Source organism: Equus caballus, chromosome 2 (genome assembly GCF_041296265.1).
Source record: "Equus caballus isolate H_3958 breed thoroughbred chromosome 2, TB-T2T, whole genome shotgun sequence".
NCBI lineage: Eukaryota > Metazoa > Chordata > Mammalia > Perissodactyla > Equidae > Equus > Equus caballus.
This window is the reverse complement of record NC_091685.1, coordinates 92653054-92679626: the sequence shown is the minus strand read 5'-3', so window position 1 is coordinate 92679626 and position 26573 is coordinate 92653054. Positions and strand designations below refer to the sequence as shown.

At 42.5% G+C, this 26573-nt stretch overlaps 1 protein-coding gene across 14 annotated transcripts in view; it reads right to left on the bottom strand.

Moving 5' to 3' along the window:
• ZNF827 (zinc finger protein 827) overlaps nucleotides 1-21539 on the bottom strand; it is a 163869-nt gene extending 142330 nt beyond the window's left edge. For 7 of the 14 annotated variants that reach the window (XR_011434924.1, XM_070257895.1, XM_070257902.1 and 4 more), the window contains exon 1: nucleotides 18509-18589. Coding sequence is in view for 12 of the 14 variants with exons in the window: in XM_070257895.1 (XP_070113996.1) it covers nucleotides 18509-18554 (46 nt within the window). In the remaining 2 variants the exon portion in view is untranslated. Of the gene's footprint in view, nucleotides 1-18508; nucleotides 18590-20859 lie in introns of those variants that run through there. The other 7 variants (XR_011434925.1, XM_023636479.2, XM_023636480.2 and 4 more) reach the window with 2 other exon arrangements.
• Nucleotides 21540-26573: the final 5034 nt, after the last annotated feature.

Here is a 26573-nt window from a genome sequence, read left to right as displayed (position 1 = left end):
ATGAACGATAAATTACCAAACTACTGAAATCGCCAGGAAATTCTTAATAGATCAAAAAAGAACTTAACAACAAAAAAAAGCCCTAATAACATAATAATGCACTCTGTAGTCTAAGCACAGCACTCTATAGAGAGATAAATGGCTACTTATTGAAATCTTAGCTTATACATAAAATGATACATTTCTTCGTGGGCACATTTATCAAGCATTGACATTGTGCATCTTGTCGTGAAACATATTATGGTCATCATCATTCTTCCTGCCAAAGGAAAATTTCACACAGTAAGTCCTTTATTTACTAAAAATATATGTCTATCCAGAAAGAAAAGGGCCTTGGGGGATAAGAGAGTTAGCAGGGGAGAGGAGATGAAATTGCTTTTTATTTAGCGCTTAAGTACATAGAAAACTACAGAGAAAGCAGCTCCCAGCCCCCATATACTCACAAAACGATAGTGATGCTATGGACTTGTGTGAGGTTGGTTTTTTTTTTTTTTTAGTTATGCACAAGAATCCATGACACCACAGGACACCGATTACAAGGACAACCTAACTCAAAGTTAACTTCAAACACTGATTTAGGCCAACAATTTTAACCTTTACTCCGGCCAGGCTTTCTGCCAGGGCTGCTATCAAGTGATCAAATGTTTTCTTATTCATTGTCTCCTTTTACTTTCCCTGCCCACCTTCAGACCCACACATAAAAAGCCAATGATGGGAGGCCAAAAGACAATGAAAACTACAAAACCACCACCAACGAACAAACTAGGGCAATTCCAGGGGCCAGGATACCCTGTAGCGAGGTGAACTTCACCTTCACAACTCGGAGTCCGTGTAATTCTCTTGGAAGAATCCCAGGGGTGACTTCCTTTCTTCTTGGGCTTTCCTCAGGCATGCCACTTGGGGTTTCACTGAGAAAGCTTTGTCAGGTCTTTCACCTGAAAGAAACCTGGCGCTGTTTTCTACTTGTCTGTCACCATGAGGGATGCTCCAGGAGAAAACATTCATTCCACTTTCCACCAAAGCTTGGATGCTTCTGGAAATGCATCAAGTGGTAAGGATGAGGTTAAGGAATATCCTCTACTGCTGCTTCAGCTGAAGGCTCAACCTCAAGGTAACTGCTCCAAAAAAAAAAAAAAAAAACTCCGCCTGGCATGCGTATCTACGTACAGTCCCAAAGCAACCACGCCATTTCCCAGGAGTGCCCTCTTAGATTATTCATACATCAGTTCCTCTTGTTTTCCACCTTTTGGGGGTCTGCAAAATGCCCTAATTCTATATTTGAATAAGCACACCACTTTTTTTCTTATAAAACTTAGAACTGTCTGCAGCTCCCTAGCTGCAATGTCTCCTCATGTATTATAAGAACTTAGTTAACCAGCTTATCCTCCACCAAAAACCGGTATTCGAAAAGGAGGATGAAAATGGACTGGGCAATTTAAAGAAGTTCATTTGAGAAATACAAGTCTGAAAAACTTTTTGATGTAAATATGCTCAACTAATCCGGCTTTGTTTTAAATCTACACTTTTTGAAGCTATTTAGAGAAAGCCAAATTCTTTTGCTATTTCCACGTTAATAGCAGCAGCAGTGAATCCTGGAAAGCAGGGTCGGCAATCATTTTCTGTGAACGGCAGGATGGTAAGTATTTTAGGCTTTGTGGGGCACAAACAGTCTCTGTCCCATTTTCTTTGTTTTTTGTTGTTGCTGTTGTGGGGTTTTTGCTGTTGTTGTTTTGGTGAGGAAGATTGGCCCTGAGCTAACATCACTTGCCAATCTTCCTCTTTTTTTCGCTTGAGGAAGATTGTCTCTGAGCTAACATCTGTGCCAATCTTCCTCCATTTTGTATGTGGGACGCTGCCACAGCATGGTTTGTTGAGCAGTGTGTAGGTCTGCACCTGGGATCCAAACCTGTGAACCCCAGGCTGCTGAAGCAGAGTGCACAAACTTAACCAACCACTACACCACTGGGCTGGCCCCTGTTGCTTCTTTTTTTTTAACAATGCTTTAAAAATGTAAAAACCATTCTTAGCTCAAGGGGCTTCACAGAAACAGGCCATACCTTGCTCACTCCTGTTCTAAAAAGCAGGTATTTTTTTCTTTATAATCAAAGCAGAATGGTGCTTTAAAATAATATTGGAAATTCAGACAAATAGCGACAAGTTTCATCATCATCTTAATCCAGCCACTTGTGAGAGTCACCAAGCACCTTCCTGCCTCAGTTTCTTCATCTATAGAATGAGGGGTTAGAATAGGTCAGTGATGTATAAACCACATCTCAAGGAATCCTAGGACTCCAGGAAGGGCGGGACTCTCTGGACTATTCCTATCGCCCACCTTAGCACACACCTAACCAGCACAGCCCGGCTTTGATCTTGTCTTTTTATTGGAGTCTCCATAAAGACAGGGGTTCCACTAATCTTTTTTTTTTTTGGTTTTGAAAAACACAGTATTAGATGATCTCAGGGATCCTCTTGGTGCTATCCTCTATAAATCCATTATTGGATCATTGATCCTTTTCCAGTCATTTTATTGGGAACTGTCAGGTAGATAGGTAATGATTTAATAACCTATATTGCAGTATTTAAAGGAAGAGAAACAAAAGCAAGACAGATCGCATGCTCAGGGGTCACTTGTACTTATTCAGATTTGTGGAAAACCACAAGATAGCCACATCAGAGGGTTCTCAAGTCCCATGCATGCTAATGAGAGAGAGTTCCTTCTTGCATCTCCCTGCTTAGTGCTCTGGGAAAAGCAGGATGGTGTAGCCATGGCAGGAGCACTGAGCTGAGACCCGAAGACCTGGGTTCCAGTCTGCACTTGAAGCTTACCAAATACATTAACTCCTGACGTTTATTTAACAAAAACTGGAGCACCTACTAAATACTAACCCAGAGACTGGGTGTTAGGAATACAGGGATGAACCAGACAGATGTAGAACACTCTGCCCCCCCACTACGTGGATGCCTGCTCTGTAAAGTGGGATAATAACATCTGCTCCCTCTCGCTACTGCATAGTCCTGCAGAGATGGCAAAGCATTTGTAAACTGCAAAGCAGAGATTAGACATAAACTAGAAAACTACAGACTCTCCTCTTTTTAAGTACATAAAATATATGCAACTTCAAGAATTTACCACATTGATAAAATAAGGCCACAATAAGCTTCACATAGCAAAACACCATTTCGAGAACAGGAAGCAGCATGGCAAAACAAAAAGGGCACAAGCCTTGGCACCAGACCTTCCCCCTCGAATCCTGCCTTGCTTCCTCCTACAACCCCTGATTTCTACAAACCCATCCTCTCATTTATGCGATACTAATACTGCAATTTCACAGGGTTACTGTGACGGTAAATCTGAATTATGGAAGTAAAGGACCTGGCACAGGATTAGCACTTCGTGAATAACAGTTTCCCCTTTCCCTCCCTCCTAGGCACCTAAAAATCTCAGATGAAAGAAGACTGTATTTTAAATAATAGAGCTTACCTCAAAATTGTTGATATTGCTACCCAGCTCTATATCATAATCACCTCAACCAAAGAGGACAGGAAACTTCTGGTTGTTATGACCATGGAATCCAGATGCAGAATATGCCCAGTCATCAGGAAAATCTTACAGTCTTGGCACAGTTTGAGGACAGAGAGAGCACACAACAGCCAATAGCTGAGGGGAATCTCTCTAGTCTGGAATGTGCCACAGACTTCCAACCACAAAAGTTCTCCCTTGCACTTAGACTGTGGTATCCCCCTGTGGTGTCGGCCATGGCCTCTGATCCTCTCCGCAAATCTCCTCCGGAAGCACATGACTTTCTCCAGTCCTCTCTAGGCCCCATCCATGGGAACATCCGTGGCACTGTTCATCACCTCCTAATCAGCCCAGTTGTACAATTTAGGCAAACCGTTTTCTCATTTTTGAGAGAAGACAGCAGGAGATGTTCTCTAACAACCTTTCAACCCCCAATGACCTTTGAATCTGTGACCCACTCTTAAATTCATTCATTCATTCAACAACGTTTATCGAACACCTCCCATCTCTTGGATTCTGTGACGTGTTCCTAACTTCTCCTTGCATTTATTTATTCAACAATATTTACTGACCATCTGCTATCTAACGGGTACCGTTATGTACAAGAATGTACAAAAATGAATAAGAAATAGTCCATGTCCAGGGCCAGCTGGGTGGCATAGTGGTTAAGTTCGTGTGCTCTGCTTCAGCAGCCCGGGGCTTGTGGGTTCGAATCCCAGGCATGGACCTGCACACTGCCCATCAAACCATGCTGTGGTGGTGTCCCACATATAAAGTAGAGGAAGATTGGCATGGATGTTAGCTCAGAGACAATGTTCCTCAAGCAAAAAAGAGGAAGATCGGCAACAGATGTTAGCTCAGGACTAATTTTCCTCACCAAAAAAAAAAAAAAAAAAGCCCATGTCCTTCAGAAGCTCATAGTCAATAAGGAGATAGACAATAAGCAATTACAATGTAGTACAGGAGGTATTATGATAGACCTATAGGAACCACGGGAGACTATGCTTAATTCTGCCCAGCAAGTGGGACAGTGGTAGGAGAGAAGAGAAAGCAGGAACGGCGTCTCAGAGAACTGAGTGTTGACGGATAAATAGAAGGTGATCAGGGAAATTAGATGGGCTGAAGACATTGCAGAAACAGAGAAGAGAATATGACAAGGTAAGGAGATATAAGCATGGTGGTTTGCAAGACAGATAATTCAATATGAATGAAACAAAGGCTGTAGAGGAGGACACAGGAAAGGGGGCTTGGATGATGAAGTATCTTCTATGCTTTGCTAAGAATAGCAAACTTTATCCTTTTAGGGAATGCCTAAAAGATCCTAAACAAGAACTCTCTGGATTACATGAGTGTTTTAGAAAGTCTACTGTGGCAGCACTGTGAAGACTGGATTTTAGAGGCTAGGGTAGGAAAAAAAGGAGATAAGGATGAGTCAAGAAAAGATGTCAATTTTTTACTTTATTTTATTTTTTTTGCTAAGGAAGATTCACTCTGAGCTAACACCTGCTGCCAGTCTTCCTCTTTTTGTATGTGAGCCGCTGCCACAGCATGGCCACTGACACATGAGTGGTGTAGGTCCGCACCCAGGAACAGAATCCAAGCTGCTGAAGCAGAGCACACGGAACTTAACCACTAGGCCACTGGGGTTGGCCCAAAAGACAGATGTCAATTCTCATGGGAGAAAATAAGAGCATAAACTAAAGCAGTGGCAGGGATTGAGCATGATAAATTCTAGAGATATTCTGGAAGTAGAATTAACAAGACTGAGTGATCAATTCCACATAGGAGGAAAGGAAGAGGATGGCAGCTAGGATTACCCCCAGGTCTCTGTCTTGGGAGAGTGGGTTAATGAATGGTGAGGATAGCAACCCAGCAAGAGAACACAAGAAGACCAACAAATACTCCTAGTTCCGCAAGCCTGAAAACCTTAGCCATCTCTTGTATGCAAGTGTGCACTCTCCAAGATAAATCATGCTAGACCTGAGGTACCCACTGGAGCTGTCCTTCTCTAACAGGGGTACCAGGAAGTCTTAGGATCAACATGGAGCATCTTTACAGACCAACAAAGTCATATACATATTTGTTGGGAAGAACAGTAATTTAACTGCTGGGTTTATTTAAAACATTACTTTTATTTTAAAACAAACGTATATTGTAGAGTAAAATGTGTATTTTTATCCAAACTTGCATATAGAACAAGAGACTTCAAAGATACTTCAAAGAAATCTCACAGAAACTGAGAACCCTTGTGAGACAAGGGTTCTCTGTCTTCAGAGTTCTCTGCCTTTTGGGTTCTTCAATGAAAATGTTCACAAAGTGCTACATTATAACATTACCAAGTAAAGCTCAAGAAACACAAACACGGAGACTCAGCATTTCCATTCCTATGGAGACACCTTTGAGTAGTGGTTCTCAAAGTGTGGCCTGTGGACCCCGAGGGGTCTCTGAGATCATTTCAGGAATTCTCAAGATCAAAACTGTTTTCATAATAACACTAAGATGTTATTTGCCCTTTTTACTCTGTTAACATTTGCACCAATGATACAAAAGCAACGGTGGGTGAAATGCTGGCACCTTAGCTTGAATCAAGGTGGTGGCACCAAATCATACTAGTAATCATTGTCTTCTTTACCATCACATACTCACCGTAAAAACAAACGCACGTGCACATGCACGCGCGCACACACACACACACACAAACACAAACAAATAAAATAACCCTGCCAGTTTCACTTGGGAATGCATTTGATGAAGCAGCAGTAAAAATTTTTAATTTTATTAAAGACTGACCCTTGGCTAAGCATACTTTTCATATTATATTATACGTAATGAAACATTTGCATAAACCCCTTCTGCCATCACTGAAACGTGATGGCTGTCTCAAGGAAAAGGACATGTGTGACTGGTTTGGGAGCTGAACTAGCCACTTTTTTTCACGGAACATCATTTTTAATTGAAAGAATAACTGACAAACTATGGTTATACAAATTTGGGTATTTGGCAGACTATTTTTTGGAAATGAATGAAGGCTGACACTTTAGGAAGAAACTGATAGTATTTGTGGCCAATGATAAAATTCCAGCTTTCAAACAAGAATTAAAATTTTGGAAAATTCATATCCTACACTGTGAACTTGACAGCTTCCCAATATAGACTTTTCAAATAAGATTGGTATTGATATTAATAATTTTTTATACTGTATAATGAAATGTGTCAACATTTCGCAGATCTACATAATTCAGTGAACCAATATTTTCCAAATGACCAATGCATGACAGACCAGAAGATTTTAATATAACAGAAAACAAAAAGTTCACTGAAACAGTTTCAGACTCCACATTATAACTAACATTTAAGAAGCTACCTCTTTTTGAGTCTTGGCGTAGTATCAAAGAATACCCGTAATTACCTGAAAAGGCTATTACATATCTGTGTGAAGCTAGGTTTTCTTCATATACTCCATCCAAAACAACATGTTGTGACTGACTGCATGCAGCAGCAGATGTGGGAATCCAGCTTTTTCTATTAAGCCAGAGGTTAAAGACATTTGCAAAAATATAAAATGATGCCATTCTTCTCACTAAATTTTTTTGGGGGGAAAGGTATTTTTCATAAAAATATGCTATTTACAGTTAACATACAATGGTTTATAATCGCTTTTGACAATAAAAATATTTAATTTCTCAGTTTTAATTACTAATATGATAGACAGAGATAGATACAATGTATATACACAAAAGCTCTTTGGAGTCCTCAATAACTTTTAGGTGGTCCTGAGACCAAAATATTTGAGAACCAGCATCTTAGAGAAATTTAGACTCAGGCCAAAGTGATATGTACATGCACATTCATAGCAGCACTGTTCGTAACAGCAAAAAGTGGAAACAAACCACACATCCATGTGGTATGCTTCTATGGTATAATACTAGCGAGTAGTGAAATGAATGTACCACAGCTACATCCACATGGAGAAATCTCAGGAAGACAGCAGTTGAATGAAAGAGCAAGGTGCAGAATGCATGCTGTATGCTACCACTTTTATAAATCCCAAAGATAAGCAAAACTATGGTAAAGCTATTGAGAAAAAGCAAGGGAAACGTTAAACAGAAAATTTAGGATAATGGGAACCCTTAGGGGAAGAGGTAGGAGGAGAGGTTTGTTAGTATGGAAATTTGTTAGATTGGGTGGTAGGTTTACAGATGTTGGTTTTACCATTACACTTCATTATATATGTATAAATGTTAAATATATTATATTTTGTAAGTAGCACAAACTTTATGACCTTCAAATGGAGGCATTAGAGCTTTCCTTGCCAATTATTCAAGAACCAAAGAGGTGAGGAAGGGGCTAGGGGCATAGAGGGCAAGTCCTGGCTGAGGGTCTGCAGCACTGGCCCCAGAGAAGCCCATCACCAGAGCAGGTCTCCTTCTCAGACACCTTTCATATCTACTATCATCCATCCTAGTTTGGCTTTTCAACAGCCATGCCTACTTACAAAGTCCATTTCTTCCTTCAGGCCATCATTTTCCATCTCCATTTTTATCACAGTGAAGAAACTACCACATTTCAGAGTTGATTTGTGTGTTGTATCCAAACCACTAAATTTAGCAATCAGAATCTCTCTTATCATCTGGCACAGCTCCTACTATATTTTTCCTACCTCCCATCCTTACATCACCAATATGGTCCCTCTGGTTCAATAAAGTTTCTTCTCTTAGTGTCTCCCACATACTTTTGGTTTATTTCAACCTCTTTTGGGTAATGCCATTTCTTCTGCTTGAAATATTTTCTCCTTTCTTCACAAAATCTAAATCCATCACTTTCTTGAGGATGCTTTAAATGTCACTCCTCTCCAAGAATCTTTGACCCATCACTCTTACTCCATGTTTCCTCAAACATTTACACATCTAATTCATATTATATTGTCTCACACTTGTTAGCATATTGATTTGTACTTATCTTCCATGACTGTTTTATGTCAACATTTGAAAGAAGTGTCAGCAGAGACTACATTCTGTACAACTTCTATAAGCCAGGTAAATGCTTACAGCTTTTTCATTATGAATGAGCACCAAGTAGGGACCTCAAATCCTCATGGCTCTAATGTGACAACAAGAGTGCTGACATATACCTTTATTCCCAAAAGGCTTTCAATTTAGTATACTGAAAGATGTTTTCCCTCTGTAGGAGCACATTTCCCATTTTATAACAGAAACCAAGCAAAGCAGCATCTATTTTATAAAACTCTTTTTCATAATATTGAACGATTTTAGAGCTCAACATTTCTCCTCCCCATCCCACCCTTCATTATTTAAAGTCCATAGAAAATCACCCCTAACAGGTGGTTGAACCAGCTCTTGGTAAACACTAAATCTTCCGTTTCATTTTTGGACAGTTTTATTTGTTCAACAGGCCCTTATCTTAAGAAAACAAAGTTGTCTTCCCTATAACGTCTACCCTATTGGTCCTAGTCTCTGTTTTCAGCTCACTATTTCATAAATCCATGAAAATACTTTTCAAGCTGAATTTTAATTACTTGTTTCCATCTCTTTCTCCACTCCCTTGGCTCCGAACTCCTTCAGAGCAGGGACCATGATCTATTCAGTTCCATAGATCCCTAATCTCCAGCAGAAGCACTCAGTTACTGCTGCTTGAGTGAATGAATGAATGAATCAAGTATCAGTTATCAGACACAAACTGAGAATTTAGAATGAATGACACTTCAAAGTAAGTCTACTCCCTTTTTCACTTGACAGAACCTCATGTATTTGAATGTAGTTACCATGCCTGATTTTCATCCACCCTTACTCTTAACTTCAAATTAAGCACTCCCAATGGCCTCAATAATTAATTCTTCATAGGATGATTTCAAGAGCCTACAACATTCTAGTTGTCTCCCTCCGGGTGAGCAGTATAGCAATTTCCCCCTTTAATTTGGGGCAGCCAGTCTGGGATTCAATATTGCAGATGTGATCTAATCAGTTCACAAGGCCAATGTTGCCAACTTTGTTCTGAATTCAGTACTTAAATTAATTCAGCCAACTCTGCCGAAATGCCACCATTTTTCAAATGAAGGCTGAATTTTAAATGTTGCTTATTGATTAACAGTGATTATCTCTGGGGGTGGAAGTTGAGAAAGGGGACTTTCATTTTACTTTAAACATTTCTACATAGCTTTAATTATTTACACTTAGTATGCACTACTTTTGTCATTAAAAGCCAAGATAGATTTTTAAAAAATAAACAAACAGAATTAATATCTGCGATTTCTATGGTTCCAGCCTTATACAGTTCGCTTAAGTCATACTTAAAATACTTGTGGGGTCAGCCTGGTGGCATAGTAGGTAAGTTTGCACACACCACTTCAATGGCCCGGGGTTCATGGGTTCAGATCCTTGGTGCGGACCTACACACTGCTCATCAAGCTATGCTGTGGCAGTGTCCCACATACAAAATAGAGGGAGACTGGCACAGACGTTAGCTCAGGGACAATCTTCCTCAAGCAAAAAGAGGAAGATTGGCAACAGATGTTAGCTCAAGGACAATCTTCCTTACCAACAAATAAACAAATAAAATACTTGTACTTTTTCCATTTCTTTTGTACACCCATCAACAAGATTCGAATAGCCATGAGTGAGAGAGTATTTCTCTTTAACAATGATGATCTAGTAGTCTAGCCAACCGAAACCCTACTTCTAGATTATGAAATTTCTTTCTTCCTATAAATGTCACCTCACTATAATTTGATGTCACTCTTTCTTAAGGTCAGATTAAAACCCAATAAGTTATTATTTGAGGTTTGCTTTCCTCTAGAAGGGAGAATTCATACAGCACATTTTAGGAATATTTCCTGAAGCACAGGGTATCCCACACTTTGTTTCCTCCCAAATACAGCTGTGTTTCATGCTCTAGAAAGGATTGTTGGGTTAACAAGTAGGGTCAAACAACAACAGATTAGAAAACAACTCACAATTCTAGACCATTACAAGAAGGCAGTGTTCTCCATACGGAGCATGTAACTCAGACCCCAGAAAGTCTTACTGCACGTGACTCTATTCTATTACCCTCTGCTTAGTCTAAGGTCAAAATAAATCTTTGAGGAAATAAATATTGATAGCACGAGTTTTCAGGAATCACAGAGCAACACACTCCATCACCACCTGAGGGCTCCTCCTATAGTTGAGGATCTCTGAGAGGAGGTGAAGGTGGCGAAGGTATGTCTTTCACATTGTGGGACCCCATGAAGATTTCACAGATCTCAGAGATGCTATGGGCCTCAAGAGACCCACAGATGGTCCAGCCCTTGTAGCGCTTACACTAGTGACCCCGAGCTAGTTTCTTCTTCTCCGTGGCTCAGTTTCCACTTCTTTCCAATTCGTGATAGAAGGAGTCCTTCCTTCTCTGCCTCACGGGCAGATGGTATCAGTGAAAATGTCTTGTGAACAATAAAGCATCACATAAACAGAAGTTGTGGTTAATGTACTATTATCCATTTTACAAGATGGCATAAGCTCAGAGAGGTTAGGTGACTTGCCCAAGGTCACAAAGCTAATGAGAAACCCTAATGTTCAAGTTGGAAGAAGGTGACATATTAGACTGGAGTCTGTATCTCCTGCCTAGTCCAGGTCCTTCCTTGAGCCTCTAGCTTCCAACCTGGAGGAGCTGGAGTTAGTTACTCAGGTCCATGAGCTATTTTTAGGGTTTTAAGAGTCTAACAAACTATAGTCAATAAGCTGCCCAGACTCAACCTCACACGTCTTTATTTCTGGCAGAAATGGCATCAACCCAGAGTGGGAGGTCTCATAAGTTCAGGGGTCCTCAAACCCTGGCCATCCATTCAGATCACTCAGGGAGCTTTTTAAGAATGTCCATGTACAGACTCCACTCTGGGCCACCAAATTTCAATCTCTGGGAGTGTTTTCATTTTTAAAATCTCCCGGGTAATTCTAAAGTGCAGTTGGGGTTGAGAACCACTGGGTTGGCTGATGGTGATCATAAACCAATAGGGAGTGGTAGTTGTCTTTGATTACATAGCACAGTTAAAGCAATCCTACTGAGACCCTTAGTTGAAATGAATTCACACATCACATGTATTAATGTGGCCAACATTTATTGTACACATACTACGTGCCAGACATGAGGGTAAATATCTAAATGTATGAACTCATCACTCAGTTCCCATAGAACCTCCAATGCTCCCCCATTTTACAGATGAGAAAACAGGCAGAGAACTGCAGTAACTTGCCAAGGTCAGGGCTAAAATGCGGTGCAGCCAAGATGGAACTTATGCATCTGGTGTTAGGATCTTAATCCCCACCCTAGAATGCTTCTTGATACTGCCACAGGATGTGGTTCACAATACTTTAGCCTCAGTGATGAATTAAGAGATCACAGAATGTTAGGGAATGTACAACAGTTTGTGATCCAAATGGCTGCAGGGGCCGGGAGGTAAGGTACATGAGGGAGGTGGGCACGTGTACATGCAGACAGTGACATGGTGGCTAAGTAGTAGGAACTGTGGCAGACTGACGAGCACATGCCCGGGGAAGGGAGACAGCCGCCACCGACTACAGCAGATTGCTGCCATGTGGGGAGGTGGGCCCAGTGCTGCTAGCTCTTCCAAGTTTTCAAAAGAAGCTGGAAATTTGGATTTTTATGTGAAACTGCCCATTTCCAAATGTTGTCTCAAGTTTTTAAACATATTGTATGGGGCAAAACACATCAGTAGGCCACTAGCTTGGGACCTCTGATATTATCTATTACACACACAACACACACACACACACACACACACACACACACACCTCACTCCTTCATTTACAACTCATTTAATGTGTTCTCTTGGATTGGTTCTCTGCAATTATAAACAGCAGACCCTGCCTTTCCTTCTTTCTGTGCAAAATTTGAACTATTACCTAATACCACATGAAAAACTCAATATAAATTTCCCCTGGGTAATTTTATCAGTGGACTGACTGTTGAATAAATGAATAAATAAACATTTATTAAACACCTATTCTCTCATGTGAATCTCACTATAAGTCTGTGAACCTGGATTTACTATCCTCGCTTTACAGTAAAACCCAGTCATAATTCATATAATTATTACACAATTTAGATATAATTCAGGTCAAATCATATACACAGAGGAACTTGTTTCTATAGTAAAAGCCTAATGTAATACTGTTGGCCTATGAAACAAGTATTAGACAAGCCCTATTACAACTGCCTCATAAAGGAATTTTACCATATTGTATTATTACTCACCACTCTAATGGGATATATGGAAAATTAAAAAAAATACAAACACACAAATCACCAAAAAGTTCCAGGTCAGAAATGCCTGTAGTCTGATCATAATCTAAGCAAATGGAAAAGTATTTCATATACTCAATAATAGCTAATACTTCTTGAGCTCTTTCTATGCAGCAGGTACTCATCAGGCATGGTTTTGTGTGTGTATATAATATTGCTATTTATATACGTATTCAATTAATCCTTACAATAACCCTATGATACAGGAACTATTATCACTACTGAAAGATGAGGAAACCGGAGGTCAGGGAAGTTAAGTCATTTGCCCAAGGTCATACAGCTGGTTAGTGGCAGAGCTAGGATCTTAACAGCCTGATGCCAGAATCTCAACACTTGACCATTACACTATGAACGTAAGAAACATGTGCGTTCTCTGGGGTTTTTTTCAGTCACACCATATACAGTAGACATAGTGAAAAGCGGGCAAAGTCACACAATATTTTCTCCCTCTCATTACAAAACAACAAAAAAAAACCTGTTTAAAATACACCACCAGACAACCTAAGACACTAGCCCTAGCACTAACTTCAGAAAAATCTATCACCCTCCACAAGTACAGTAGCTTGTTTCCAAAGATCAGATAAGCAGAATGCTGCTGATCAATCATCTCAAAGATCATTTCCCCCGGCCTTCTCCAGTCCCCTTTGAAGGCCAACTTCTTCAGAGCACTCAAAACAACTCACTCTGAGATGCACATTTCTCTCTCACTCCGTGTCTTTTTTCCTTCACGTCACACTTCTAATGGGGTCGAACCACTTTTCTGACCCATGTAGAAATTACAAGAAAGAGAGAGAGAAATTATTCTAGGGTCTGCTTTTTTAGGCCCAAGCCTCAGGGAAGGTCCACGCATTGCTTCCTTGCTGGTAGACAGAACTTGGCTGAACTGGATTTTCTTAAAAACAGAAGCAAAGAGTACCTAAGCCGTAGTCATTTAAGAACTCCAGAGACAGAATTTCAGGGGTGGAAGCGGTTTTTAATAAGAAGGGAATGGATGGCTGGAAACAATATCCTTTTTAGGCACACAGAATCTGCTGCATTTAACATAACCCTGGGTCAGTCCGTGAAAAGCAGAGTTGCTAAAGGCCACATGCTGACCTCAGACCGTGGGCGTGGATCACTGTACATTTTATAAAATCAGCTACAGCACAGCTTGTGTGTGTGTGCCTGTACGTATACGCAGTAACGCTGACTTCTATAAAATAAACAGCAATATGCATCCATGCAGCTAAAGATCGGTATCAAGCCAAAGTCTGATTTTAATTTATGAAACTACCTTGTAACTAGAGCAATTCTATCCCAAGGTGGGTCCTTGGGGAAAGCTGAGAGTCATCTGAGAGGCCCCCGCTTCAGTACCTAGTCATACACTATTCTCTGATATCATAAAAATGTAATTTACAGACAGAGGATAGAAATACAAAACTTGCTCCCAAACAGAAGAGGAAAAACGACTAGAAACTTCAGCCCATCAAGTACTCTCAGCTATTTTTAAGGTCTGCGCTTTGCACATTAGTTTCTTATAAAATATGACAGAAGACATTTCAGCTACCATGAACCATAAAGTATTTTGTACACTTGGCCCTACATGGTATGAATTACTGAGCTACACCTAGCAAAGGAGGCAAGAGGAAAGAGTCCATCAGAAATAGGACATAGCATCTTCATTTACAATCTGCATCTCTAAAATGTGATTCCAGAGTACCTTAACCAAGCCCAAATAGTAATGAAATTTGATAAAAACAAAACAAATAAAGAACTCACATCTTACCATAACTAGGCCTGGTCTCGATTTCTTTCCAATAAGAAAAAAACTCAAAATCTATTCCTTCACCACAAAGCCCATGGTCTTGTAAAACCTTGTACTAGAAAACCTTTAACGCCCCCAAAAGTCCTATTTTGTAGGTCACACTCTCATTATCTTGTTCTGCGATCAGTCTGATTAAATTATAGAAAATTACTAATCCATCACAGAATGGAGAAACCAGCTCCAGCCTGTTGTGTTTGTTTTTCTGTCCTCCTATGCTAACACTCCAGCAGATATTTAAAAAGGAAGAATAGAGGAGAGAAAAGACAACTTCAAAGGAGAAGGCTAAAGGGTATATTCACCTACTCCCAGGATACGCTGCCCTTCTTCTCTCACAGGTGGCATTACTGACCAGTCCCAGAAACCAAGGGAGCTTTTCTTACGCTGTGACAATTTAGGCTCTACCATCGTTTCCTTCATACCTTGTCAGCTTTGAATCCAGTGATACAACTTTGTACGTCAATGACCATGGTTAGTGATACTGGATGAGTTTTTCTCTTTTTTGAAACCAATTCATCCAGACACCATCTGAGCCCAAGCTACTGGGATTACTAAACGAGTTTAGCACCATACATTTCGAATCTGGTATTTCCTACAAAAACAACTTGACATTGATAAGACTCCTTGTCTTTTAAACCAAATTTTGACCCAAGGAAAAAAAGCCTGCCTGGTTACTCCACCAGCACGACACTATCCCCTGGGTGTCTCCGCAGCCTTTGTCCATCTAATTTTACAAGCCTCTAAAGACAAAGATTTTCCACACCTCCCTTGGAACTCTCCTAACAGAGGCCATTCAAAGACTCTTACAAACTCAAATGCACAGCAAGCTCTAACAGTGGCCAAAAGTGGTCCAATTTATACTTCTCCAGCAGGATTTATTAACACTTTGTGCAGGACACTTGCCAACTCACACCAGCTTTGTTATCCCCAGAGCGAGATGGCAGCACGTAGATAAATTAAAAATCAATTTTTTTATTAGAAACTATTTTGAAGGATTAGAAAGAATGTGATGTTGAGCTCTCTTCCTTATTTTAACAGGAAAGCTCAGTGTATCCTACTTACTGTATTAGGAATGCATGGATTTCTTTTAGGCGAACAGTAGACATTATTGCCCAGCATCAACCTAGCCTCTGCATGGTACCTCAGAATCATGAGCTCTGCTGACAGGAGCAGTGAAATATTTTACTACTTCAGACTCAGAACGTTTCCCCGTGGTTCCCATCATAGTCAGGAGGTATTGCCTAGTCACTGAAAAAATTAATAAGAATAAGAAGGGAAAGGAGTTCAATCTTCCACCCTTTCTCTTTCAGCAGACATATAAAGACTCGTAAAAATATTAAAATAAGAGACGCTGTTGCTTGTCAGTCATTTTGCTTCCCAATTTTACTGGAAAGCAAAAGAGAATTTTTAAAGTTTTGTTAATGAAGAACACAATAACCTATTCTGGTCTTGACCCACAACTGAGTAAACAATGAAAATACTGGAATAACAAAACAACTGTTTTATTAACTTTTCCTCTGTGCTCCCCCTTGGGAATAGGCATTAGGCAGATTTCCAATAATAAATATATAATAGCATCTACACTTATACACGTTTATAGGTAAGTTGAAGCTAATGAGGAAATCTTAAAAGTGCTGATGGCACCAAGGGTAAAAGCATTTACAGATGCAACAAACACAAGAGAAAGCCAGTCCATACCCTTTCTCTCTTCAGTTTGTGACCCCCAGAGTGATAACGTTCATAAAGGGCTGACCCCAGGCCAGGCCAACAGTCACAATAGGAGTTTCCTTCTCTCCCTCTTTCTTAGGCTAACATTTTTTAAGCTATGCAGTTTGGGATTCTACTAAAGATAAGCACACGGTGTAAGTCAAAAGACTACCAGGACCTTTTTCTGAACATGGTATGGGGCCCTGTAAATAGAAAGAACTTTCGTAAAACAGCCACCAACAGCAGCAGAATTATATTTAAATCCCAAAATAATAATTATCACTCTAGGCCAAGAAATAAAGGCTTTCCTTTGGGTAATAATTTTTAAAACTACTTCGCAAAAATAGTTTGGGTTTAACACTTTTTGTTGGGGGTCACCTCCAAAAGCTAACGCAGAACTTCTTTTTCATTTGTAGCCAGTAGGATTACCCCTCAACTCTATAGGACATACCAATTTTTTTCTGCATCGGTCCATATAACAGAAACAGACACACACATATACACACACACATTTCAGAGGCCCAGGAGGAAATGACTGTGTAGAATTTTAAATTAGAAATCTAACACTTAGGTTAGTAGTGTCAGGTTAAAGGCTCGCCCATCCCCAAAGCTAATTCAGTTCTGAACAGTCCCATGGGTGTCTAGTTGAACAGAAGGAGCTAGGAAACCTTAGCAGGCTGAAGCCCAGCCTGGGGAATTGCTGGGACTCTGTGCCAGGGGCTGAGGCTCACCCCAGACTTGGTATCAGATAATACCAAGTGCTAGTCTGGATTTCCAGGACTAATCTACTTGAGGCTGGAACTTCCAGGTTCCCTGGTGTCTGCGCTGTAGTGAGAGGACCGTGGCCTTTGTAGATCCACGCTGCTTGGCTCGTATTATATTTAATAACAGAAAAATAGATTCCAGACAAAGAAAGCATCTATTCGTAGCAATGGTTTACCAGGGAGCGCAGGGGCAAGGGGGCGCCTAAGACGAAGAGGAAAGCATTCCAAATTTTCTATAGATTCAGTTTTCCTAAGTTTCTTTTTTTGTATTCTAATCAACTTAAATGTGTGTTTACAAGTTCTCTAGATTCTTAAAACGTTGTATCAATAGCGGCTGTAAACCACTTTTGGATTTATTCAGAAGGGCTCTTTGGTTTCAAAAGCAATTTTCCCCATCTCATTCCTCCTCTGACCCTCCCCGCCCCCAAAATTACATATCACTCCTTTCTTTGAGGATCAAATCTTAAACCTGCCCCTATATAACTTCTGAAAGCCCTGGGATGACTTCTATCAGGGCAACCCTAATCCCCAGACTTACTATATTTTAACTTTTATACAAAACAATTCTCCAGGGAAAGAAAACCCCTTCCCCTACACAAAATAAACAAACAAAGAATTTAGCATTGAAACCGAGACTTAGAACTACAATTATATTCTACATTAGATATAAATTAACAACAATTTTACCAAGGTCAATATTTATTACATCTCTACACCACTGCAAGTTTCTTCAAGACTCACTCAGCCCTTAGCAAGCCTTGCGTTACTGAGTCTGAACTGCAAAACACACCATTTGCCCAGAAATTGCTCTTAGTCCAAATGCAAATTGCTTACTAAACATGTACAAACCATGCTCCAAACAGGCAGCGCACATCCACAAAAATCCATTCAATGCAAAGGTAAGTGGAAAGCTTCACAAATTAGACTTTCCTTTAAAAACTGGAGGGACATTTACAGTGTTTCCAGAAGGTAATTGCTTCTTACTTCAGTAAAAGTGGCTTTATGTGACTGGAAGAAGGAGTGCTTTTTTTTTTTTTAAGTGAGTGGATAACAGCGTTCAATTAGAGAACAGGGTGAGAGAGCCCACTCTCAAAATATAACTTAATCACCAGGCACCAGCGAGCAGAAGAGGCCCACCAAGCACACGAGCTAAAATGGAGCCTGAATTTCCTCTCAGACGGAGAGGGTAGTCGCACGAGGTCAGGGTCAAGGTCACCAGCAGGGCAAGCTGCAGCTGCCCGACTGCGCTACACACCACGGGAGGGAAGGCGTTCCATCTCCGTCACAACCGAAACAGATAAATCCCTTCTCCTGTCCTACCCTCCCTCTAACCCCGCCAACACTTTTTTTTTTTTAAGCAGGGGGAGAAGAGAAGAAAGGAAAATGACCAAATAACCTCACCGCCCTGGTTTTCGCACACAAGCTCATCAGCTCCCAAAGTTGCCATCTAAGGGCAAGTTCGCAGAGAACACTGAAGCCCATTTTGTCCGAGCAGGGCAAGCCTCCCCCGACACTCCCCCGCCCCCCAGGAGTCCTGCCTCCGCTCCCTCCCCCCCACACGCCCCCGAAAAGAGCTGGGAACTGTGGCCGGCCGGCCATGTGCACGTACACTCTTCCACCAACTGCTGCGACTTTTCTGTGAATCGCAGCGCCGAGCCTCCCAACTCGCCCTCCCCGACTCCACCGCCTTCTCTTTCCTCGCACAAAATTTCCCTACACACGCAGCCGCCTGCGAGTGATTTTATGTGCATATATATTACATATGTGATATTATCCTCAGAACCTCTAGCGGGCAGGCGAAGAAAGGACTGCACAGGGGCATTTTTTTTTTAAAGGAAGGGAAAAAAAGCACAACCCAAGCCCTGTGCGTCGACTCCTGCGTACCGGGAAGGGGAAAGAAAGAGGAATGTTTGCGGAGCGGGCTGCCTGCAAGTGCCCTTGCTCGCCACTTCGGCCGCGGCCCGGGTGACACGGAGCCGCGGGGGCGCCCGGTCCGAGCAACACGCGCCCCTTGCGCGTCCCCCGAGCAGGCACCGCCGCGGATATTTCGCGAAGGGGAGATCGATCGCGCTGCCTGTCTGCAGCGGAAACGCACAAGCTCACACACAACCCGAGCCCGAGACACCATAACCTTAACCCTTCCCCCACCCTCCGTGAACTTCAGGTGACCGACCACGTCGGCCTGACACCCGGGCGGGCGGGCGCTCCGGCTCCGCTCCCGCCCCCAGCCCGGGTTTTGCACGATCGGGCTCCGAGCCGCGCCAAAGCGCTAGGAGAGGGGAGCAATGCGGGGGGAGAGAAGAGAAATTGACCCTCCGACTCCCCCGACCCCTCCCTCCGGCGCCTCCGGCGTCCCCTCCTCTCCGTCACCCCGCCCCACGCCTTCTCCCCTGCCCCCTCCTCCCTGCATTCAAGGAGCCGGGCGGCCCCGGGGGATATTTTTAGTCGCTTCTTTCTCCTTCACTTTTAGCTTTAGCAGCATCTCCGAACACTCAAAGCGAAGAAAGATGGGGGGGTGAGGGGAGCTGGAGAGGGAGTGGGGGAAAAGTTAAGAGTCTCGCAAAGAAAAGCCGGAGGGAGGGCGGAGAGGGACCGGGGGCGCGGGTGGAGGAGGGGAAGGGGACCCGGCCGTGCCGGCGGGTGTGTGTCTCCAGTTGGTGTGTGTGGCTGCAGCCGGGGAGGGCTGTGATGCACTTTAGTCCTGGACTCTGCTCAGGCTCGCCGGGGAGGGGGGTCTGAGAGCCCGAGTCTCGCCCGGCTCCGTCTGCTCCGACTGACCCCGCATTTTATTGCGGCCAGGAGCCCTGCTCCTCCCTCCCCTCAGCTCTGCAGGGACCTCGCGCGCCGCGAGCCGCCCTGCCTCCTGCCTCCGCCTCGGCGCAGCTCCCGCACCCCACATCCGCCCGCCGCTGCCCGGCCTCGCCCCCTGCCCGGCCGCCCCGCGGCCCCCGCGCCCCGGCGCGCCCCCTCGCCCCAGCGCCGCGGGAGCAGCCGCCCGGCGGCGCGTGTGTACCCGTGTGTTTGTGTGCGGTGCCCCCCCACCCTCCCCGGCCGCTCCCGCCTCGCCCGCCCCCGACTCCCCTCCTCCGCCGCCGCCTCCTCCACCTCCGCCTCCTCCTGCTCCCGCCGCCGCCGCCGCCGCCGCTGCTGCCGCCGGCGGCTCCGGGGCCGACCAACCCCGGCGCAACCTTTAGCCGGAGACGGACCTCTCCCTGGATCCTGTACCCGGCGGGCGGCCGCGCGCTCTCGCCCCGACACCCCCAAACGCCATGTCACGGCCCCCAGCCCTCCGCGCGCCCCGACCCCCGCGCCCTCAGGCACTCGGATCCACAAGGAATTTTTTTTTAAGATTCCAACCTCTCCCACCTCCCCCCCACTCCCCGATTAAAAAAACCCCGGCATCCACACTACTCCCCTCCTCCCTTCTCTTGCCCCCTCCCCCCAGCAACCCGGAGTGAGGAGGGGGAGGGAGAGGGAAAAGGAAAAAAAGCCCGATCTCAAGGAAAAAAAGAGGGGGGGTGAGAGAAAGAAAGAAAAAGAGAGAGAGAATAGAAAGGGCACGGGGCTGATCATCACCAACATGGCTGCCTCAGCATAGACCTAAACGAGGAGTAACCCGGGCTGTGTCTTTGTCAGTTTCACCTCTGTAACCCTAAACTAATGCAGAAAACAACGGAGGAGGCTGCGGAGGGGAAAGAGGAGAGGGAGGGCGAGAAAATGGCACGAGAGGAGGTGGAGAAGGGATGACTTACGTGAGGGAAGGCGCTTGGGCTGCTCCTGCTTCCTCCTGGGCATTTTCCCCCTTTTCTCACATTCTCCTCCTTGGTTAATGTGAGATCAAATAAACCCCCGTGGGGGCAGAGAGGCAGACACTGGCAGGAGCAGGGAGGTAGTTGGGGGGCGGGCGGGCGGGCAGGGGGAAACCCCTTCTCTCCGGTGTGTGCAATGGGTTGAAGCTTGTTTCCTGGAGCCAGAAGAGGGGTTTTCTTCTTTTCTTTCCTTTCTTTTTTCCTTTTTTTTTTTTTTTTTAATTTTTGGTCGTGCACCTGGCTTGTCCCCGAGCGTAATATTCTTCAATGGAAACGGATCTAATAGGTGTGAGTGTGTGTGTGTCCTATGCTCGCGTGTGTGATGGGAGGTATAAATAAATGAGTGCCGGTGCGGCGGTGTCTATGGCCGCGCTCTGTGTCTCCGAGCCCCTAACACTAATGTCGGGATCAAAGGGCAGCGGCGGCGGCAGCACAGCTCACAGCTCGCTCTCTTGCTCGCTCGCTCTCTCTCTTTCTCGCTCTCTCCTCTCGCGCTCTCTCTCTCTCTGTCACACACGCACTCACACACACACAGAGGCACAGACTGAGGGAAAGAGCAAGAGCTACACACACACACACACACACACACACACACACACACACACACACACAGAGCAAAGAGGAAGGTGCCCTAAGGCTCCCAGGGCGGACTCAGCCTGGGATTTGCAAGCGCTCTGTCTGGAAAGAATGGGGGGCGCGCGTGCGGGGGTGGGATGGAGTTCTTCGAATTTATCCCGCTATTCGCCAAATCTAGGGGGAAAAAGTTTTTTCCACTCTCTAAACAGCGATTAGTTCATTATTCTTACTGATTTTTAAAAAGGAAATACATTTTTCTCTTAACTTTCTTTTGTTTATTAAACTACATTTGGTTCTGTATAAAATTCTTCAGGCTTTTGTCACTGAAAGAATTACTCTCACCCCATCACCTTCAGTTTATGGAGGTTACGTCTCCCACAATCTCTCCAAGAACATTCCAATAAAAATAATTTTTTTAAAAAAATTAAAAGATAACATATGGTGAAATCAATAACTAGGTTGATGGAAGAAGTGCCCAGTTTTGGAGTGTCCAGTGGAGTTAAAATGTAAAATGCTGCCTAAATGAAAACTACAGCTCCTTGACAAAGGGAGAAAAATAAGATTAGGTCACCCCTGATGGTTGATTTAACTGCTACATGACATTCCTACCGTGCTCACAGCAATCTTGACTTCTGAAATTTACTTTTTCCGTTGCTATAATGCAGGTATATGAAGCTTACCCTGAAGCAATTCCAGTTTGCATTATGAGCTCAATATAGCAGTTTTCATTAACTGATACGTACTTTCATTACTTTACAAATCACACATCTTTCTTCAAAGAGAGACATAAAGGGGAAAAATAGAAAAGGACGGGTCTCACTCTAGCACAAAAGGTACTTGGTGAAAGAGGACTGCGCTCTTTGTGACTTGCCGTCATTTGGATAAAAGTTCACTCAGAGGTGGTTAATGATTTAAACTCCAAAACCTGCTACTATAATTGAAGTAAAAATGGTCTGAAGAAGAGTTATTTCATAAAACACTCTTTGTAAGAGAAAACTTTGAACTTAGCAGAATACATTAAATGTCATGAGTCAGATGTAGCTAAAAAATAAAAAGGTGCATTATTTAACTACATCTTCCCTTTTTAGCTTTTTAAAAACTCTGACTCATCATCTTATTATGTTAAATATTTTCTTACCAATTTTAAAATAGACTTTTTCATCAAAGAAGGTGGAGGCACGGTGAAGATAGAGAACGTTAAAATGATACTCCATAAGCTTACATGGATAGCTGTTGCCTCTGAGCTTCTGACTTAATTCTCACCACTCAAGTGGTATTAACGACAGCCATGGGGGTTCAATTCCTACGTACCCCTTCAAAAATAACAGTAAGCCTTTATACTGCATACTTGCATTAGAGAAGCTGAAAGAGTATTGTATCTCCCAAAAGACGTTTTTCATTGATAATGAAATCTCGGGCTGAAACCCTCCCTGCCAACTCCTCCAAAAGATCTAGCTTCCCAGTGACAAGTAATGCTATCTGAAGCAGGTTTTTTTTTTTTTTAATTTTTTTTTGAGGAAGATTAGCCCTGAGCTAACATCTGCTGCCAATCCTCCTCTTTTTGCTGAGGAAGACTGGCCCTGAGCTAACATCCATGCCCATCTTCTTCTACTGTACATGTGGGACGCCTGCCACAGCGTGGCTTGCCAAGCGGTGCCATGTCCACACCCGGCGAACCCGGGTGGCCAAAGCGGAAGGTGCGCACTTAACTGCTGCGCCACCTGGTCGGCCCTCCGAAGCAGGTTTTGAAACAGCTGCTCAAATTCAATCTAAAACCAAAACAGAGAGCAGTCAAGTTTAAAATGGAGTGTCGTCCTTAAACCAAGTCTTCCTTGAACGTTGGCAGAAGTAAACTGGTAGTTAAGTTGTCCTGTGTTATAATTTGAGTAGAACTGTCTTTCAACTCAGATCAAACTCCAACTTGCCATGACTTTGACTGTTGTCAGTAGCATTGGACTTGAAATTAATATATGAATGATAAGTTGGAGCCCATCCATCCCAAGGAGACCCACTGCCCTGAGTGTGCAGGATCTTTAACCTTAAAACGGTAAACAGAATCGTCACAACACTCCGCCGCTGCCCCCTCAGAACCTTTGGCTAGGATATGAAGAACTATTACTCTGCATAGACACACCACTACCTTTTCCTGAATTGCTACTACTCTTTACAATGCTTAGTACACTATAATGGAAAACACACTTTAGGCCTTTCCTCAAAGTAGAGTACATTTCCTGCAACCTTTTAAAGACACGCAGGCAAACTTTTAATTATATAGGTGTTCTATCAACAGCTGAAAGCATTTTTCAATTAAATTTATTCATACCTCTACCTTTTTCCAAAAACTATTTGAAGTAGTACACAACAATAGAAAATGGAAATAAGGACAGAACAATTTCTGTTTAAACCGCAGCTTGGTGTCTCTCCACTCCAAAGCATTCTTCAAGGGCACTGGCACCTCACCCTCAGTTGCTCTATGTTCGGGGAGCACAAACCAATTTTAATGTTAGACTAACCTAAAATATTAGGAAGATAAATAGCTGGAGTTTGCTACAATGGATTTCAAAGTAGAATGAATAAATAATTTGGGGAATGTGTGCCTTTTGGATGCTCATACCCATGAAACATTAACTTGGATTATTGTTGACCATAGTCATCACACTGAAATATTCTATTTGATTCATCTCCATGGCCCAAGCTTTCAAAAGCATATTTTATCTTAATATGTAATTAAATTACTCTCTCCACCCCCATCTCTGTCACCTCTCAAATGTAAGATTAAAATAGATTTGCTCAAAATTATGCATCCTAAAAAGATGTTACTTAAACTCTCACTCTCATGGGCGTAAACTCTACCTGAGCCCAAGTGTCACTAAGGGTAGGTAGACAGAGGGAGTGCTTCCCCTAGAATGGCATGTGGTCTGCAGGGGGGTCCTTGAGGTCACAACTGTTTTCATAATAACACTAAGATGTTATTTGTCCCTTTATCTGTGTTGACATTTACACCAATGATGCAAAAGCAATGGGAAGAAAATGCTAGCACCTTAGCTGGAATCAAGGCAGTGGCACCAAAATGTATTAGTAGTCATTTTCTTCTACACTGTCGTGCACTTAGAGAGAGTAAAAAAGGAAGGTTCATTTAAGAATGTCCTTGATGGAGCAGTAAAAATTACTAATTTTATTAAATCTTGACCCTTGAGTACAAGACTTTTAAATATTCTTTGTGACACAGTGGTGGATACCTATAAAGCTCTCTTGCTGTGTAATGAAGTACATTGGTTGTCTCAAGGAAAGTCACTTGTGAGACCAGTTGATATAGCTGCGTTTTTCATGGAATATTATTTTTATTTGAAAGAATGACTGACAGACAAACTCTGGTTACTTAGACTTGAGTATTTCTCAAAAAATGAATGAAGTGAGACTGTAACTTGAAGGAAAACAATTCATCGTATTTTTTGGCCATGATAATATTTGCACCTAAAAGTGAAAATTAAAATTCTAGATAACATATCCATCACTATCAGCTTAATACCTTCCTAATAGTTAGACTTTTCTATGAGATCCATGGTGATATTAATGAATATGACTTTTTGATATTGTGTCAACATTTTGGAAGAACTGCATAACTCCGTGAACAAATATTTTCCAATTGACCAGTGCGTGATATTACAAAATAATGCTATAGTGAAAGATACATTCAAAGTTCAAGATAGACCATTGGATTTTAACGTAAGAGTATATAAAGTCTGTTGAGACGGTTTCAGATTCCACACTGTCAGTTACCTTTAAGAAACAACTTGGTCAGCCCCAGTGGCCTAGTTGTTAAGTTTGGCAGGCTCTGCTTCAATGGCCCGAGTTCAGTTCCTGGGCACAGACCTACACCACTCGTCTGTCAGTGGCCATACCGTCGCAGGGGCTCACATTCAAAAAGAGGAAGATTGGCAACAGATGTTAGCTCAGGGTGAATCTTCCTCAGCAAAAAAAAGAAAGAAACTACCACTCATCGAGCTTTGATGTAGTGTCCAAAGAATATCCACAGTTATCTGAAAAAGCTATTAAAATACTCCTTCTTCCAACTACATACATATGTAATGCTTGCTTTTCCTCATGTTTGTCTTTACCCAGAGTAACGTATTACAACAGATTGAATGCAGAAGCCGATATGAGAATCCAGGTGTCTTCTAGTAAGTCAGACATGGAGATTTGCAGAAATGTAAAATAGTGCCACTCTTCTCACTACACTTTTTGTTTTGAAAACTATAGTTATTTTTCATAAGAATGTGTTAACTTGTGTTTGTTATTGTTATATATGAATTAATAAATAAATATTTTAAAAATTTCAGTTTTAATGTGTAATATAGTAAATGTCAATAGATATAACCCAAATAAACAAAAGTTCTTTGGGGCCCTCAGTAACTTTTAAGAGTGTAAAGGAGTCCTAATTCCAAAAAATTTGAAAACTACTGCCCTAGAAATTAATTGAGATGTAGTTAAAGAGAAAAGAGAATTTCTAGGGATGTTTTACTAGAGGTCTTGGAACTCAACTGTAAATATATTTACACTTCTTAGAGAATGAAGCCCACTTCACTCCAGGAGCTGACAGTTGGTTTTGTGTGCCCCAAGGTTGGTTCCTCTGATGAGATCTTTGTGAGAGGATGTGTTAGTCAGGGTTCTCCAGAGAAACAGACCTATATATATATTTGTGTGTATGTGTGTGTGTGAGGAAGATTAACCCTGAGCTAACATCTGCTGCCAATCCTCCTCTTTTTGCTGAGGAAGACTGGCCCTGAGCTAACACCTGTGCCCATCTTTCTCTATTTTATATGTGGGACACCTGCCACAGTGTGGCTTTATAAGCCATATGTAGGTCTGCACCAGACATCCAAACCAGTGAACCCCGGCTGCTGAAGCAGAGCACGCAAACTTAACCACTGTGCCGCTGTGCCAGCCCTCATACCAATATATATTTTATTTGTTTATTTGTTAATTATAAAGATTGGTTCATGAAGTTACGGAGGCCTAGAGGTCTCATGCTCTGCCTTCTGCGATAGAGAGAACAAGGCAAGCCAGTACTGTAATTCAGT